This window comes from Solanum pennellii, chromosome 7 (genome assembly GCF_001406875.1).
Source record: "Solanum pennellii chromosome 7, SPENNV200".
Classification (NCBI taxonomy): Eukaryota; Viridiplantae; Streptophyta; class Magnoliopsida; order Solanales; family Solanaceae; genus Solanum; species Solanum pennellii.
Window position 1 is genome coordinate 2190247 of NC_028643.1, and position 17501 is coordinate 2207747.

The window sequence follows — 17501 nt, forward strand, 5'->3', positions numbered from 1 at the left end:
ATTTGAACTTTGACTATTCTATTTCAATTAAAATATATTTGTTATTTAATTTATTAACAAAGGAAAATGTTTGTATTTTGTTTTGAATTTTTCTACATAGTCATGTTAATATGGTATAATTGAAATTTCTTCTTGAATAGTTGAATTTATAATTCTAGAGCTATGAGTATATATACATTGAAACCAAACAAATTATGGTCATTGATTTATTGTGCCACAAAATATCAAGCAATATTAAACTACATACTTTTTTCATTCTATATTAATTGATCATTTTTTATTTTGTACGATACTTAAAATATCACAAAGAAGAATATAAGTTTACTAATTCCACCCATAAAAACCTTCTTGATAAATTTATAAATAATAGTGAACACTTTTAAAAAGAATTTTAACAAGAGTAATACAGAAAAAATTTAATTATTATTTTTTTAATTTAATAAGGTAGACAACTAATATAAAGCTAACTATTTTTAATATAATAATTATATAATACCGAAGGAGTAGCTTTTAATTTGGTATAGTAGTGATATACTATATCCATTTCAATCCATTTATCTTACTTTTACTTTTAGCTCTTTTCTAAAAACAAAAATGAGTTTTTTTTTCTTTTTGATAATTCATTAATTTTATTTTCTTCATATGACATATTTAAGATAACAAAATTAAAAGTCATCTTAAAATATTTTTAATTTAATTAATTTTAACCATTTTCCACACGTAAGGGTTGGCAATATAAAATGTGCACAAGAACAAGCGTGTAATATGAATAGTGTACTTAATTAACAAATGAGAAAAAAAATGTATCAAATAATGTAACGCAGCGGATCAAATTATTTATTTATAAATTAGAGATTTCGATTTTAATTTCTCGGAGAAATCATAAGGTAATACTTTTTTCCTCAAATGAATCTTACAAACTACAAATTCAACTCAATTAATTCTTGATACGAATATTAAATATCGAGTGAAAAAAAATCATAAAATATCTAAGAATATTAAAAAATGATTGATCTACAACAAAGATGAAGGCGTTGATTGATGAGTGATTGACATAGCAGTGACGGCAACTACACCAATCCAATTAATTTAATTTAATTAATTTAATAAATAAAAAAAATATTTTCTTTGCCTCGTTTTATATAATAATTTTTTGTTTTGAGAGAAACAGTTTAAGTTTGAACAAATTTTTATGCATAAAATTTTTAATTTTTTTTAATGAAATTTTGTAAACTACATAAAAGGTACTATAAATCATAATAATAATAATTCATAATATTTATAAAAAGGTTACAATCAAAGATAAATTTATTTAAATTTCAAACTATAAAAAGTGTCACTATAAAAAAGAAGTAGGTAGGGGACCAATCTATCGTAGCTACTATAAGTGGACACGTGGTGAGACAGAAATGTGAGCCCCATAATCTTATGTAAGTGTAGTATTCATGGGGCTACACCACTATAGCTGACGCGTGTAATACTTTTTGTTAGTTTTTTTTCTTTAGTCGAGTTGGATGTCTGTCTGAAACGACCTCAATATTTTAAGATAACGATAAAATTTACATGTAAATTATATCGAGCATGATACCTAACTTGGATCCTCGTCGTTTAACATGAACCTATACCCTTGTCCCAACCCCAACTCGTACGATATAGACATGGAACCTGATTTTGATTATACTCTAGAACTCAACTCTTGACCTCAATCTCAACTCCCGACCTAACCTGAAAATAGACTCCTAACTTTGATCTAGGATTCGACTTCTGACTCCGATCCTGATTTGGATTTCAAGTTAGGATTATGAATCTCATCTTGAGTTGGGATTAGTGGTTGTGTTCGGAGTTAGGGTCAGGAGTCTAGTCCCAAAATGGGGTTAGGATTATAATTTGAGACAAAATCTTGTTCCAATTTTAAAAATTAGATTTTATAGGGAGTTCAGCTTTGAATTGAGATTATTCAAGTCAAAAGTTGACCTCGTATTATAATCGAAAGTAAAATTTCAAACCTAGAAATAAAAATTGAATCTCCTATTGAGAGCGGGATTGGACAGTAAAATTGTTTGAGAGTTTTAGAAAATGTTATTATCATCCACAAAATTTTTTTGTTAAATTGAAGGAATATTTAAAAATTTATTTTCACAATATTTAAGCTTTTTATTAAAACATGTCATATATAATTAATGTGGACCAAATAGTACACTATTTTGCTTCTTGTGTTTTTGGACTTAGTTGGGTGCATTACGGCGCGTGCTCTTGAATAATGGTCCCAATCACACCAATAGTAAAATGTTATAAAATATTTAATTAAAATTATTTATAACTTTTACAAAATAAATATTAAATTTTTTTAATTTTTCTTTGTATTTTATATATTATTAATAAAAATTTTAATTCTATCACGATATTTCGTTTATATATAGATAAATCGTACGGGATTTGTGATCACTCCGAAAGTCTAATGAGGCTATTATGCCTCTGCCTACTGATAAACTGATGTTTGGCGAGCGCTCTTTTTTACTCTTTAAGTCAAAACGCTCCTAGTATTAGTGCTTTCTTCTTTTACTCTTTTTACATTTTATAATTACGACAGACTAAAAAGAAAAATGTATCAAATATAAATTAGTATAAAAAGGTCATAGAACTATATAATCAAAAGATTCTTGTTTGCTTAAGATTAAGATCATGGTTATTTAGTGGTATTAAATGGAGTATCTTGGTAATTGTTTGTTTGCATTATTATTATACATCTCGATAATCTGAATCTTTTTGAATGAATCAAAGTGTGAGTGTCAAAATGTCTTCTTGGTTCGAGATGAAGTTAAGTTAATATGTATCCGTTGAATACCATTTGGAGAAAGAAGTTTGATCGAAAATTGAAGAGGATAGGTGGAAGAAAGAATTCAAGATGGATTTAGGAGTATTTGTGCGAATTGGATGCAATGAAAATTGCATGCACGATAATCAAAAGGATTTTCGTCGATATGTGTAATTGTGCATCTACATTCTGATACGAGTAAAGCGAATTTGGAAACTAATTTACGAAATGTTAAATAAGTCTTTGATTTAATTAATATTAATTAACTTAATAATTTATTATAATAGTTGTATACCTTGCTACATGTTTGATTAAATAATTTTTTACCAATATAGTAAGGGGTAAGGAATAAGAAGTGACATTTTATCTGTGGCCTATTTATAATTAATGTTGATGAGACTTGATATGCATGAAATTAATTTTTGGCCTATTTATGATTAATGTTGATAAGACTCATTCTAAAGGAAAATTGTGTATCTCTTTGTTTTATTAAGTGGTGCACATGTTAAATAATTTTAGGAATAATTGGTGAATGAGTAGTGATATCTAATCTCAAATACTTTATTGTTATAGTTTGTTCTACTTTCTTTTTCAATTTTTTTAATTAATATTTTTTTTATTTTAATTTTCTACATGATATTTTTTTAAGGTAACAAAATTAAAAGAACGATTTAATATTTTAATATAAGACTTTAAAATTTAAAAGTTTTTCTTTACTTTTTTTAATATCATGTAAAATCAAAATAAAATAAATTATAACAAAAAGAGCATTTATTTATTTTTCATTTCATATTAATTATTGTTTTGTATATATGTTATTTCTATTCCTACTGTTTTTTTTTGTACTTTAAATTACTTTTTTTCTGAAATTGTTTTTAAATTGTTTGTTTGGGTCGAGAGTCTATTAGAAATAACATTTTTTTATCTTTAAAATAGAGACAAGATCTATATATACTCTGTCGACTAAATTTTATTTGCTTAAATTTGATTTATCCACAAATATTTAAAAGTAAAGAAAATCAAAGAAAATAAATAATCGAAACAATCAACAATAACAATAATTTACTCAGTAAAAAAATGAAAAAAATTAAATATACACAGACTTTTACTTCTTAAAAATAAAGAAATTATTTTCGAGTCAAAAATATAAATGAGGGATCTATCACTTTTTAGTCTATTCTTTTCATTTCAAGCTACAAGTTCGATTTGGATTAGACCATGTATAGTAGTCATATGCCAACAATGAACACATCTTCCATGAGTTTGGAGACATATTGGGTCATTATTAAGAGGATGATATTTTTTTCGTATTTGATATGCTAGATAAATATAAATAGTTATACGAACAAAAATTTAGTATTAATCTCTTTTTTATTTAACTATTAAATATTAATATAAATTACGTTATGGTTAGTAATTAATATCGGGTGAAGGTTTTTTAAAGAATAGTCTTTCTAATTTCATGATGTAATGATAATATCTATGAATATTTTATTTTTCTTAGATTTATTTGTGTAATTTTAATGAATATGTTATTAAAATAATTATTATCAAATAAGTTAATTTTTTGTCAAAAAAATAAAATAAAATAATAGTGTCAAAATTAGTTAGCTTTGAAATAAAATAGTGGGATAATGCACAAGCACCCCTCAACCTATGCCTCAAATCTCAGAGACACACTTAAACTTTACTAAAGGTCCTATTATTCCCTAAATTTATTTTATTAATAATTTTTTTACCCCTTTTCGACCTACGTAATACTATCTTATGAGTCCAACATTGATTGACTTTGATTTTCAAACTAGTGTTACGTAGGTCAAAAAGGAATAAAAAAATTACGTATAAAATAAGTTCAGGGATAATAGGACCTTAGTATAGTATAAATGTGTCTCTAATTTCAGACAGGTTGAAGAGTACTTGTACATTTCCCCTAAAATAAAATGCAAATGTCAAAAGTACATTTTTCCCTTTAAAATAGGATGAATTATATCTTTGTAAATAAGCATGTACTTCTTAAAATTATACAATACATTATTATTTTTATATAAAAAGTTATATAAATAGTAAAAAAAAATGTTATTTCAAATGGAAGTAGTGTTTCTGGATCATCTATATGAAATACTTTTTTATTATAAACTAAATTTAACGTAAACATATAAAATAGACAAAAAAAGAAGAAAGAAAATAGTAGTAATGCTTTTGTTAAAAAAAAAAAAAATCACATAACTCTTTTAATACCAAACAAGAAAAAAGAAAGAAAAAAAGGAATTCTTGATTTTGCCCATATTATTTGTTTTTTTGTGCCCAAAAAAAAAGATTATAAGACGGCCGAATATTCCTTCGTAATTTTCACAAAACATATTTCATCTAATTTCATGAATAAAATTCAATAATAATGATATGTATTTCCCATTTTTTAAAGATAGACAAAACTTCCCAATTTAAATAAAATATTTCAACGTAAGATAGTGAAAAGAGAATAATAAATTTTTGATAAAAATTACTTCCATTAAAAAATTAAATAAATAATATTTGCATACACCATATCTTATCCAAATAAATATTAATATACTCTATATATATTTATTATTATAAATATATATTTTTTTTATCTAATATCATGTTTTCGATAAATTTCGAATATGAAAAAATTAAAATCTATTGAGTATAGTTGTTGTGTTTATATATATATATAGAAAATCAACTGTTATAGTAAACGCTGTTGTTTTTTTCCTCTATTCTCTTTCTCTCTTTACTTTTCTTCTTTGTGTACCAAAAAAATAAAAATAAAAATGAACAGAGAGCATTGAACAAACACTCTATCAAAAAGCCATAGCTATGGAGTTTCAGGACCACTTTTCTCAAGAAATGGTTCTTCATCAACAACAGCAGCAGCAGCAGCAGCAGCAGCAACAAAACGCGGTATTGCGTTCCATGTTACCTGAATCTCCTCATCACGACGCTCGAAAATCACCTCCGACTTGGCTAAATACTTCTCTCCTTCGTCAACAACACAGTCAGTTTGGTAACGCATCCTCACCTTCCTCAGCTGCAGCTGCAGCTGCCGTAGCCGGAGGGAATAATTTCCTTCATCTCCAGACATCTAACTCCGACTCGTCAAACTCTAACCAGTGGCTCTCACCTACTGCGGCGGCTGGAGGTGGAGGTAACGCCGGTGGAGGTGGGCATAATGATGAGTTATCAGAGTCGATGAATTTTGCGAAGAAGATGAGTCAACAGCATAGTGGAGGAGGAGAAGAAAACAATAATAATAATAATAATAATAATAATGAAGAGGAGAACTCATGGGAGAGAGAGAAATGTAAAGCGGATATATTGAATCATCCTTTATACGATCAGCTACTGTCGGCACACGTTTCATGCCTGAGAATTGCGACGCCGGTGGATCAATTACCGAGGATTGACGCTCAGCTAGCTCAATCGCAAAACGTGGTAGCCAAATACTCTGTACTTGGACAAGGTCAACCGCCTCTAGATGATAAAGACCTCGATCAATTTATGGTAAACACTAAATTTCCTTAGTTTTCTTCATAATTCTAAGCTTATTCTAAGAAATTTCGTTTTACTTTCTTCTCGTTTGTATGTGTGTTGAGTTCTGAAATTAGTTTTTGCTTGATATATTCAAAACTATTTTTTATCTAATTTGAAAATATTGTAGTTTTACTTTGCGCTTGTTAATCCGCTTGTGAGATTATGGCTATGTTGTTCTAAGGAGCTAATGTCAAAATTTACAACAAAAATTGGATATGTTAATAGCTGTACTTCAGAAATTTGTAATACTTCTATGAGGATTGTGGATGGTGAAGTGTTCTTTTGGGCTTATAATATTTCATAATATGCTTGAAAGTGAGCTCGGCCGGCACAAATTTTTGACTTTATTTGATGATTTGTAGCATTGAGGTCATCAATAAATGTTATGTGGAGTGAAATGAATGGACTGTTGTTGATGTCATTGTAATGATTGGAATTTTGCGGAGAACACCATTTTAATTCCTGGGGTTTAGATATTTTTTTGGGTGTTTAAATTTGATTGGCGTAGCTGATGTAGGAGAGTGAAGAGAGTTGAATAAAGGCTCAATCTTTGGCTTATCATGTCATTTTAGTTATTGGAAGTCTTCACATAAATGTGTTTCAATCTGAAGATTTGGTTTTGAACTTACTAGACTAAGACTTTCGATATGAATTGCTCGGTTGATTGTGTTATTCCCTATCTGAATTGTGGCCGTAGAGAGAAACTTTTGCTTAAGATTGATGCTCTATCTATATGAGTGGTTTTTCTTGTGAATGTGGTGGGGTATCGTAGGTGCTAGAGTGATCATTTCTCTATCATGATGCACAAAGTTTAGTCTATCTTTTGGCAATTTTCTGAATTCATATAAACCTGTAGTGGAAGAGCCACTTTTGTCCTAGGATGGTCAATTTGATACCATTACACGGTATTTATAGGTTACATTTTTATGTGTATATATATATCATATGTCGAATTCCTTTGGCTTCTTCTTGTATTTACTTCCTTATCGACAATCCTGGCTTTGCCACTGTAAACCTATACAATGAGTTTATAGTTAATCTGGTTAAAAAGTATGGCTGTGAGCAGCTTCCTTTGTTGTTAATTTACTTTCTGCTGTGCTTTGTGATTAACCAGAGAAGTTAGCATTTTGTTTTTTTAGGCCTCGTGAACTATTCTTTTATAGAAATTGATTCCTGCATCATTGGATTCTGTCCAACTAATAGAGTAAAGGTTTGGACTAGAGAATTTCGGAACTGGATAAGTTCTTTTCAGCTGTGCTTCTATCTTGAGTATATTTGTACAGGAATATATTTGAGAGTTTTAACTATTAAGATCTTTATAGAAATATCTAGATGTCACATCAAAAGAGGAATCTTTTTATCATATACACTAATAATTGACCCCTAATGTAGGGAAAGTGCTTTGGAGAATCTCTTTGAAACATCATGTGGATACGTTTGTCTTATTTTTATCTGTTGATCTCTTAGTAGTAGTAATGGTGAAGTAGTTTAACTAACAATAGTTTCTTTCAATGGGAGTGAAGAATGAAAAGTGGATTATCTTTCTAAAATTTTGAAAAAAAAAGAACAATCTACAAAGGTTATTATTTAAAATAATTCATGTGCTGCGCACTAATATTGAAAAGCCAACATTGTCTCAGTTTAAGACTGAAAAATTAAGAAGAAACAAGTTTTGTGTTATTTCTGAAAGATGTTCTTGCTGTTTAATTTTGCAATGTTTATAAGAAATTACAAAAGGAAAACAAAATAGTTTGTGTATGATATTTGAAAGATGCTCTTGCTATTTAATTCCTTGAGTTGAGGGTCTATCGGAAACAGCTTCTCTTACCTGTATATGCTGTTTGTTGTTTGCTCTTGCTATTGACACTGGATATGTTGTTTCTTGTTTGCTCGTGCTATTTAGCTATATCTTATGAGTGTGTATTAAAACAAGAGTTCATCTCATCTTTTTGCTTCGAATTTTGCAGTATGCATTGTCTATAGACACCAACAGTTACAGAATCCTTAAGCTTAAGTAATTTATCTTAGTTTCATAATGTTGCCTAGTTAATAGTAACTATGAACCACAAGCATCGGTAAATTGTTAGCATTATAGTAAGTTTGTCTTGTGCAAAAACACAAGCATACGTCCTGTACATGTTACCTCATTATTATGTATCTTCTTTAATGGTTTCTGGTATGTAATAACATTTTCATGCACACATTTCTGCATTTTTTTCCCTTTTAATCTTAACTGCAAATTATACTTTTTATCCACATTAAGAGATGTGATATGTTATCTCATACTCTCTTTGTCTCTTCCTTTTGTCTTGTTTCTTCTGTTGCAGACACATTATGTTCTGTTGCTCTCTTCCTTTAAAGAACAACTGCAACAACATGTCCGCGTCCATGCAATGGAAGCTGTCATGGCTTGCTGGGAGCTCGAACAATCTCTACAAAGCTTAACAGGTAATATCATTGTCTACTCCGTCTTTTTATTTTGTTCGTTTTGTTTTCTAATTGATTTTATTCCTCTTGTAGCCTGCCTATCTTTTGTTTCTTCATGTTAAACTCTTAAAGTTAAAAAGCTTAGATCATATGTCAGACTATCTGTCAGATATTTCCTTTCATTTGTATTTTCATCTTCATCCCTTTAATGTTACTATTAAATCCATTGTGATGCCAAAACGCCATTTGTTTGTAATTGCACTACAACCAACCATATGTGATATACTCATGATTGCCTTATTATAAGCTATATTGTTAGGACTCTCCAAAAATCTTGTTGCAGCCGTATCGGATCCTCCAAAAAATGCACTATTTGTTGAGAATTTTCGACACGTACTTGTTGGCAATGTAAGGGTCCAGTAAACACAGATTACAAGTCCTTCAATTTCTGTTACTATTTGTCGATTCCTTCTACCTCGATAATTGTTTTTTGTTACTGTTGGTTGTTTTTGTTATTATCTGTTATTTCTTGTGCTTCCATTACTTATTATCTAGACTGCTTTGCATTGTTTTCCCTTGAGCCAACTGTCAAGGGTCTATCGGAAACCATGGCTCTACCTTTGAGGTAGGATTAAAGTCGGAGAACACTCACACTCTCCCGGTCCCACTTTTTGTGGGATTATACTCGATATGTTGTTGTTGCATAAATTACCAGGTCGATCGATAGCCTCATTCTTCTAATTCAACATTGTTTTCTTAGTAATGACACATGTAGTAATCCATCACATAGTCAGTAAACTGTTAAATTGCTGAAAAGAGAAAAAAAGAATGTCTGCTCCACCAGCTTTTCTACAGTTACATATGCATGTAGGCCAAGTGTGTGTTGCAGACTTCTATAATTACTCAGATGATCTGTCAACAGGGGTAGCACCAGGTGAAGGTACAGGAGCAACCATGTCTGATGATGATGATGACCAGGCTGATAGTGACACAAACTTTTTGGATGGAGGTTTTGATGGACCAGATAGCATGGGATTTGGTCCTCTTGTACCTACCGAAAGTGAAAGATCCCTGATGGAGCGTGTTAGGCAAGAACTCAAGCATGAACTCAAACAGGTAAAAGAAACATAACTTTTGGATGTTCTGATACTGTTCAAAAACATATAAAATTAATACAGTAGAAATAGTATTCTACCCTCTGTTAATGGTTTTAAGCATTTAGACGGGACACTCACATAATTCAACGGGTAAGCTAAACGACTTAAGTCGCGCATTCAATTATCACAATCACTCATTATCAGAAACAAGTTTTTGGTTATAACCTTTGACATGACATGTTTAAGACCACATGATAAACAAAATTTTTTTGTACATTCTACACGTCTTTAATTGTAAATTTGAAGATTTAAAAGTCTTATTTACTTTCTTAAAACTCTGTGTTGAGTCAACACCAGACAAACAAATTGAAACGTGGAAGTACTCTTGTACCCTCTCTAAGCTTTTAGATGAGATGGTCACACAATTCAACACGTAAGTAAAACCCAAAGAACTCTTCCTTTCAAGGCTTATTAATTACTCGTTATCAGAAAGAATATCACTTGTTTGATCTATGAAAAAAGAATTTGTAAATAACAATGTATCCTATCTAATGACTTAACTATTATACCAATAAAGCTTGAAGATAACCTTAGTTTTTTCACCCTTAAGCTAATGAGTTTCTTGATTTTGTTTTTCATTAAAGGGTTACAAGGAAAAAATTGTTGACATTAGAGAGGAAATTTTACGCAAAAGAAGAGCAGGAAAACTGCCTGGTGATACTACATCTGTGTTGAAAGCTTGGTGGCAATCACATTCTAAGTGGCCTTATCCAACTGTAAGTACAACAAAAGAGAAGTTGATATCATAGATTTCGAAGGGACCTATTATACTAACTATGTTTCTCACTTTTTTGTGAACAAAATTTATGTTGTAGGAGGAAGACAAAGCACGATTAGTGCAAGAAACAGGTTTGCAACTGAAGCAGATAAACAATTGGTTTATTAACCAAAGGAAAAGGAACTGGCACAGCAATCCATCAACATCTTCTTCTCAGAAAAGCAAACGCAAGAGGTAGATTAATCAACATTCTTTTCTCCCTATGTTTGGTCGAACTCTTCAAAACTATTGTCAGGTATCTGTCGGATCTTCAAAAGCAATTTTTAAGGATTTGACACGGTACGACAACACCTTTGGAGGTCCAAGCAATATAGCTTTTCCCTCAATCACATGCTATGTTGCTTGTACTCTTCAAAATGTCGTTACATCCCTATTGGATCCGACATGCATCCCGTTACATAGTTAAAGAGTTTAAGCGACATATGTCACATACTTAAGGATTTAAGGTCGATAGTGTAAAGAATTTTACACTATCAATTTGTTGTACTCCCTCTGTTCAATTTGTTTGTCTTACTTGCCAGCCTGTTTTAAAAAAAAATCTTTCCTTTTTCGGTAACTCTATAATTTCAACTTTCCACGTAATATATTTAAGATCACTAGATTAAATGACATTTTGGTACATTCTAGGTATCTTTAATTTAAAACCGCAAGATTCCGAAGTCTTAATTCACTTTCCTGAACTCCGTACTAAATCAAAACCAGACAAACAATTTGAAACAAAGGGAGTAGTAACATGGTCTAGCTGTTAGCTTAGCTTACTTATCAGTTCATATTATAGTTATCTTTTAAGTAACCTGGTCGGTGTCTTTCACATGTAACTATCTTTTAGGCGACTTAATGATATAAACTAGCGTATAATTAAACTCTTTAATACTAATCTCGATATTCGATAAAAGCAGTGCAGGTGAAACTAAGCAGTAAAAAAAGACATGATGAAGAAGAAAATGAAATTTTTGTGTTCTAGCAAAGCATAAAGATTCATCACAAAACAAAAACATGAATGGCTAGAATTTGGGAAATTGAATTAATGAGTTTTTGGCTGTGTGAAATAATTGACCACAGAAAGTTCCCAAGCTGACCTGGTTGACTAAGATATGCTTTAGAAAAAAAGAGAGTATAGATACTTGTGAAAGTAATACTAGCACTTTCTTATTTTTATGAGGTTAATTTTCTATGTTTTAAGCCAAATATTTTAGGACAACAGGTTTCAGTTTTTATAATTTTGTTTTGTATCAAGTATTTTGGTGGATATGTTGTAATTTTGAATTCTAGTGTTACTCATTTTTGTGAATAGAAGTTGTAGATTATAATTACTTACTTCCACTGAGCTGTCCTTATACTGATATATTATTTAATCTTCAAATCATTTTAAAACGTAAACTAATATAGATATTGTGATAATATATTCATATCAATCATTCTTTATGTATGAATAATCAAACATAATGTTATGTATATTATTAACATATTTCACCATTAAATTAGCTAAAACATTAGTTGGTGGGTTGTTATTGACTTTAATAAGCTCATAGTAGCTTTCAATTGGTTTATATTTAGTAGCTAATAGAAGAGCACGACATCCATCAATTAGGGATGTAGTACTGTTTTTGTTTTTGTTTGCCACCCGTTGTCCGGAGCTTATATTGTGGCTCCGATTAAATTTGGATCGCGCACGGCAGGGCTCAATCGAAAGTGGAGCTACTAATAGGATTTTCTTCATACCTAGGGCTTGAATTCGATACCTCTAGGTAAGGGTGGAACACTCTTACCAATGCTTTATAATTCTACCTCTAGTTAAGGGTGAACCCTCTTACCGGTGCATAATAATCCATGTTGGTATGATGTACGGTTTAATTTGAGCTATATTCATTTTTTTTCTAAATATTTAAATGATTTTGTCTCTTCATCTTATCTTCTTGCTACTTCATTTTTATAAAATGAAATGCGTAATTTATGGACAAATTATGTATGATGACTAGACTTAATAGTGTTAGACAAAATGAGGGGTCCATGAAAGAGAGGGACCGAAAAAATATCTAGATTTTTATTAGAGTAGTTATTTTGTATCTTATCGATTTAATTAGTAGTTATTTAGAAAAACTATTTCTTAATTTGTACGTGTCATCCTTAAGACCATGCTATGCTAGCTCTTTGTATCGTTCATCTAATTGATTGGTATTGGTTCCATCACTCTCATCATGAATAACATCTAGAAGACTATAACAATTCAAAACTTTTAAATTATTTAATTAAAATGACAAGTTGAAAATGCATGAATATATTAAGAAAGTGTATTCTTAAAAGGTATTGAATGAATAGACATTTGAGTTTCAAAGTTAGGTTTGATCGTTTGAACTTTAGTAGACATAAAAATCTATATAAGACATGTTAGTCAAAATTCAGATACAAGTCTAAAAATTTTGGGTATTAAAAAAATTTTTAGCAGCAATAAATATGTATATTTATAAAAAGTGCTAAATTTTTTTATAGTCATGAGTCAAATGTTATTAGATTCAATATCGCTATAGATTTTATGAACACTTACAAAAAGTGTTAATTGTTACTAAAAATATATTTAATGATAAATAAGTTATTACCATTTATTAGTTGTCGCTAAAGTAGGTATATTTGATAGGTAGAGTTTGCTATCTCACTTAACCATTATACTACGAGATACCAAGGTAAATGAACAATATTGTTAATTTCATCAAATTTGGTTCATTTAATGCATGTAGTAGTTTCAATTGACTACACGTGTATTTTAAAAAATGTTAATCTCATTGCATAAATTATAATTTTCTCTTTAGTTTAATTGTATGATTGATCCTACAAATGTACAAAACTATCATTTAAGCATAGTTTATTCATGTTAAGATTAGAGTTCCAGAGCTATAAATGGGTCTAATTTGATTAGCCCAATCCTAAATGGGCCTTGGCTAACCCATCTTTTAAAAAGAAGGATATTTGTCTAAATTCCATTACTTTAAGAGTTAAATCGCTTAGATGTATTTTAGTTTGTAATATTACGTATTTTTTCTGATTTTGCTACCTCTGGATACGTCTAGATACATGTATCTCGGATAATGGGGTCAAATGTAGTTGTAATTTGTTATAGATATATACTTCGTATCCAACTGAATTCATATGTATCTGAGCTACATAGCAACTCTCGCTCGTCTCCCTCGCCTTTCTCCTATTTCGCTCACTACTCTTCCATGGTTACATGTGAATCACTCTTGATACACATTGATACATGTATCTAGTGTAATTTGTATGTATCATCTTACTTGCCTTCGTTCCAATCTCGCTTGCCTCCCTCTCTAATCTTGCTCGTCTTTCTCCCTATTTTTATTTATCTGGTAGAAAAAATATATGTATCTAAATGTAGGATAAATAAAAAACTCTTAATTAGCGATAAAATGCATAATATTTTAAAAGTATAAATAATTCTAATAATTCGAACCTAAAAATACATAGTATTACAAGATAAGATATATAGTTTCTCAATAGTACTTATTGAGTACTACTACAACTTATTCAATAATTACAATTGTTAGTAACGTCCATTATGTAGGAATTTATTGTATCGATTTGTAAGTGGTTTCAATATAATTTTAGTTGTATATATTATTCACTTTCTTATTAATACTATTATTAGTACAAAATTTGGTGGTATTTAAAGAAAGCAAAATTCACTCTGTTAGGTTAGAACTTGAGTTGAAGGTCTATTAAACACGACTTCTTTATTTCTCAAAATAAGTACAAAGTCTACATTCATTCTACCCTTCCTAAACTTCACATATTAGAACTACTATATGTATATTTTTTTGGTAAAAACTGTAAATTACCATTAACCAACCAAGAAAAATATACCATAAGGTCATACACATACTAGAACTACAATATGTATATTATTATTATTTTATTTTATGACTTTAGTCTAAGATTTGCAATATAAATATATATGATAGGTGAGACAGACAGTGAGATTGACTCCTCTATTTTCACTATTATATTTTTTTTTTATTTTTAAATTGAACAAATACCTATATATTAAGAAAAATAAAACATCACTATCACTAAATTATAAAGTTACTTGGTTATTCATGTTATCATTTATTTTAGGACAAAGGAATCTTCCAAATATCTTTAAAAAAACGTAGACAAGTTGGCCACAACAATATTTTAAAAACATTAGTACAATATATACATACAAAAGAATTGAAATTTCTTTAATCTACATCGTGGGATGCACATAGCTTGGTCTATAAAGGCGGCACCATCAATAATTGTGACAAAATAATAAATATTTTTATTACGAAAATAAAATTATTATTTAAGAAAAAGCGTTATAATTTTAAAATAATTTTTTTAAACATAAATAAAAATAAATATCGAATAGAAGGTGGCAAAATCCTAACTAAAGTTTCTACGATGGCACATGTTTATACTGAGCCGCCTTAGGCCGGGTTTTATTTTAATACGAGATTAAATAATATTTTGATATTTTAAAATTTTTATGCTAAATTAATGAAAAAGAAATATTAATTAGTATTAAATATATTTTGTTTTATTCTGTATTTTGTCAATAGAATGAAGTGTAATTTTCTTTTACTTGACTTTTACAATAAGTAGTTTACTTTAACATGAAATGTTTTATTCCATATTTCTATAGATTCGTTTCCTTTGCTAAAGGAATAATGAAGTGAAACTTAACTTTAATATAAAGTCAATAATTTTCACCATACAAGAATAAATTAATGCACATTAGTTTTTTTATTAGGAAAAATTACATGAATTGGTACATTTTAATAAACAATTACTGATTTTAGCGATATTTTTTATTTATTATCATTTATAACAATATTATGTTAAATCTGCAATATGAATTAAAAGTGAATTATGTATGCAATATATATGAATTATAGTTGTTTTTTGAAATATATTATGTTTGTTTGGTAAAAATTTAACACATTATATTATAAGTGTACTAAAATGTGTGATAAATGTATCATAAATCATTAAAACTTATATTATATGTGAATAATAAATTGTTTTTTGTAATATGTATTAAACTTATATTATAAATGAATTAATACTGATCAAGTGGAAAAAAAATATTATCGCTATAAATGATAAACATTTTATTATTACAGTATATTTATTTATGTAAGTTTCCCTTTTTATTAATTCAATAATACAAGAAAAAAAATCTAAGCATGAGATGATAGATAATAAGAATTCAATTAAAACAACATTCAATTACATATAATTCATGTATAATAATAATACGTATATAATAAGAAACATAAAAGAGTGAACTAGACCAATTATTTATTATTTTTTTTGTATAGAAATCTACAAAATTACAATAAGAGGATTTACATAAATATAATGTCTTCATCGGTATAGAATTAGTCAATCAGCATATATATTTATGAGTTAAAAAATGTCAAAATTTTGAAACGATTCATCTATTTTATAAAGATAAAAATATGAAGCTTAAATATCTTATTTATAAGTCTAAATATTGTATTTATAAGAACACACTGAATATATCGTTATTACTATTATATTAATTTATAATCTTTAAGATTAAAAAATCCCAAACGATATATAAAGAATGGTTAATTAATCACAAGTTCAATAAATTTAACTACAAAAAAAGTAAATGGGGGAATTTTACTTCTACAATAAATTAATTAAATTTATATAAAATCAATTTCATCACCATTTTCTCTCCTAAATATACAATAAATCATAAATCACAATTATTATATTTTATTCTCAAATAATTTATCACAAACCATCATTTTTATTTGGATTATTATTAGCAACAAAACCAGAAAAAGGAGCAGCAAATCGAGATGAGAAATTACGTAAAAGCCCATCATCATCTTCCCTGCCATCACCATCGCCATTGTCGAAATTGAGAGCATAACTATCTGAATCATACTGAAACTGCGTCGTTTTAGCTGAAGATTTCTTAGGGTTACAGTATTTTCCGATCTTCCTGACCAAATTCTTCCATTTGGGTCCAGCTATAAGTTCAGAATACTCTTTCAATTCCTTCATATTTTTCACTATCCATGAATCTCTGTTTTCTCTTTCATGGAGTAGAGAATTTGCTTCTCCTTCTTTTTGGGTTGATGGGAAACAGGGGAATCTGAAACAAGCGCACCAAATTGAAGAGGGTTCTTCGTGATAATAGGAATCTGTTCCTTCTTGGGCAGTTTCTCTGATAGGTGAATAAGTGTTGTTCATCATTTTACTTGATCAAAAATCGATCTGGGTGTGTGTGTTTTGGGGTATATCAGTTGTTCTTCGTCTTGCTATGTTTAATGTTCTTGCAAATTCAGCTGAAAATCGATCTGGGTGTTCGTGTTTTGGGGTATATTAGCCGTTCTTCGTTGTGCTCTGTTTAATATTCTTGAAATTTCAGCTAAAAATTCGATCTTGGTGTGTTCTTTTGGGGGATTTCGAGGTGATGGGTGTGTATCTTAGCTGTTCTTCTTTGTGCTCTGTTCTTGAAACAAAGTGAAAAATCGATATGTTGGGGTGTTTGAGATTTGGGGTTTTGGGTTTGGGTGCGGTGGGGGTGGGTGGGGGGTGGGGTGGAAGATGAATGGTGGTGGAGATGGAGAAAAATGGTGGATATATATATATATATATTGTATGTATATGCGTGTGTGTATTGTGTGAGGAGACGGCTGAGAAAGATGAAAGAAATGAGGTGTTTTGATGATTTTTCTTTTTGACTAAGTAAAAGTTT

At 29.2% G+C, this 17501-nt stretch overlaps 2 protein-coding genes across 2 annotated transcripts; one reads left to right on the forward strand and one right to left on the reverse strand.

Annotated features, from left to right (window-relative positions):
• The first annotated feature begins 5521 nt into the window (after window positions 1-5521).
• Window positions 5522-12052, forward strand: LOC107025907 (homeobox protein knotted-1-like LET12). The gene is made up of 6 exons (XM_015226691.1): window positions 5522-6337; window positions 8695-8815; window positions 9717-9910; window positions 10536-10667; window positions 10767-10903; window positions 11629-12052. The coding sequence occupies exons 1-6, from the start codon at window positions 5654-5656 to the stop codon at window positions 11648-11650; spliced, it is 1290 nt and encodes a 429-aa protein (XP_015082177.1). The 5' UTR covers window positions 5522-5653; the 3' UTR covers window positions 11651-12052.
• Window positions 12053-16386: 4334 nt separating this feature from the next.
• Window positions 16387-17398, reverse strand: LOC107024328. The gene has a single exon (XM_015225287.2). The coding sequence runs from the start codon at window positions 16994-16996 to the stop codon at window positions 16529-16531; it is 468 nt and encodes a 155-aa protein (XP_015080773.1). The 5' UTR covers window positions 16997-17398; the 3' UTR covers window positions 16387-16528.
• Window positions 17399-17501: the final 103 nt, after the last annotated feature.

Bases quoted from the DNA above. Each gene is read 5' to 3' on its own strand.
- LOC107025907 (XM_015226691.1), top strand. From the start codon at position 5,654: ATGGAGTTTCAGGACCACTTTTCTCAAGAAATGGTTCTTCATCAACAA. The intron at 6,338-8,694 runs GTAAACACTAAA...CTTCTGTTGCAG, and splicing joins AAGACCTCGATCAATTTATG to ACACATTATGTTCTGTTGCT. The intron at 8,816-9,716 runs GTAATATCATTG...ATCTGTCAACAG, and splicing joins ATCTCTACAAAGCTTAACAG to GGGTAGCACCAGGTGAAGGT.
- LOC107024328 (XM_015225287.2), bottom strand. From the start codon at position 16,996: ATGATGAACAACACTTATTCACCTATCAGAGAAACTGCCCAAGAAGGA.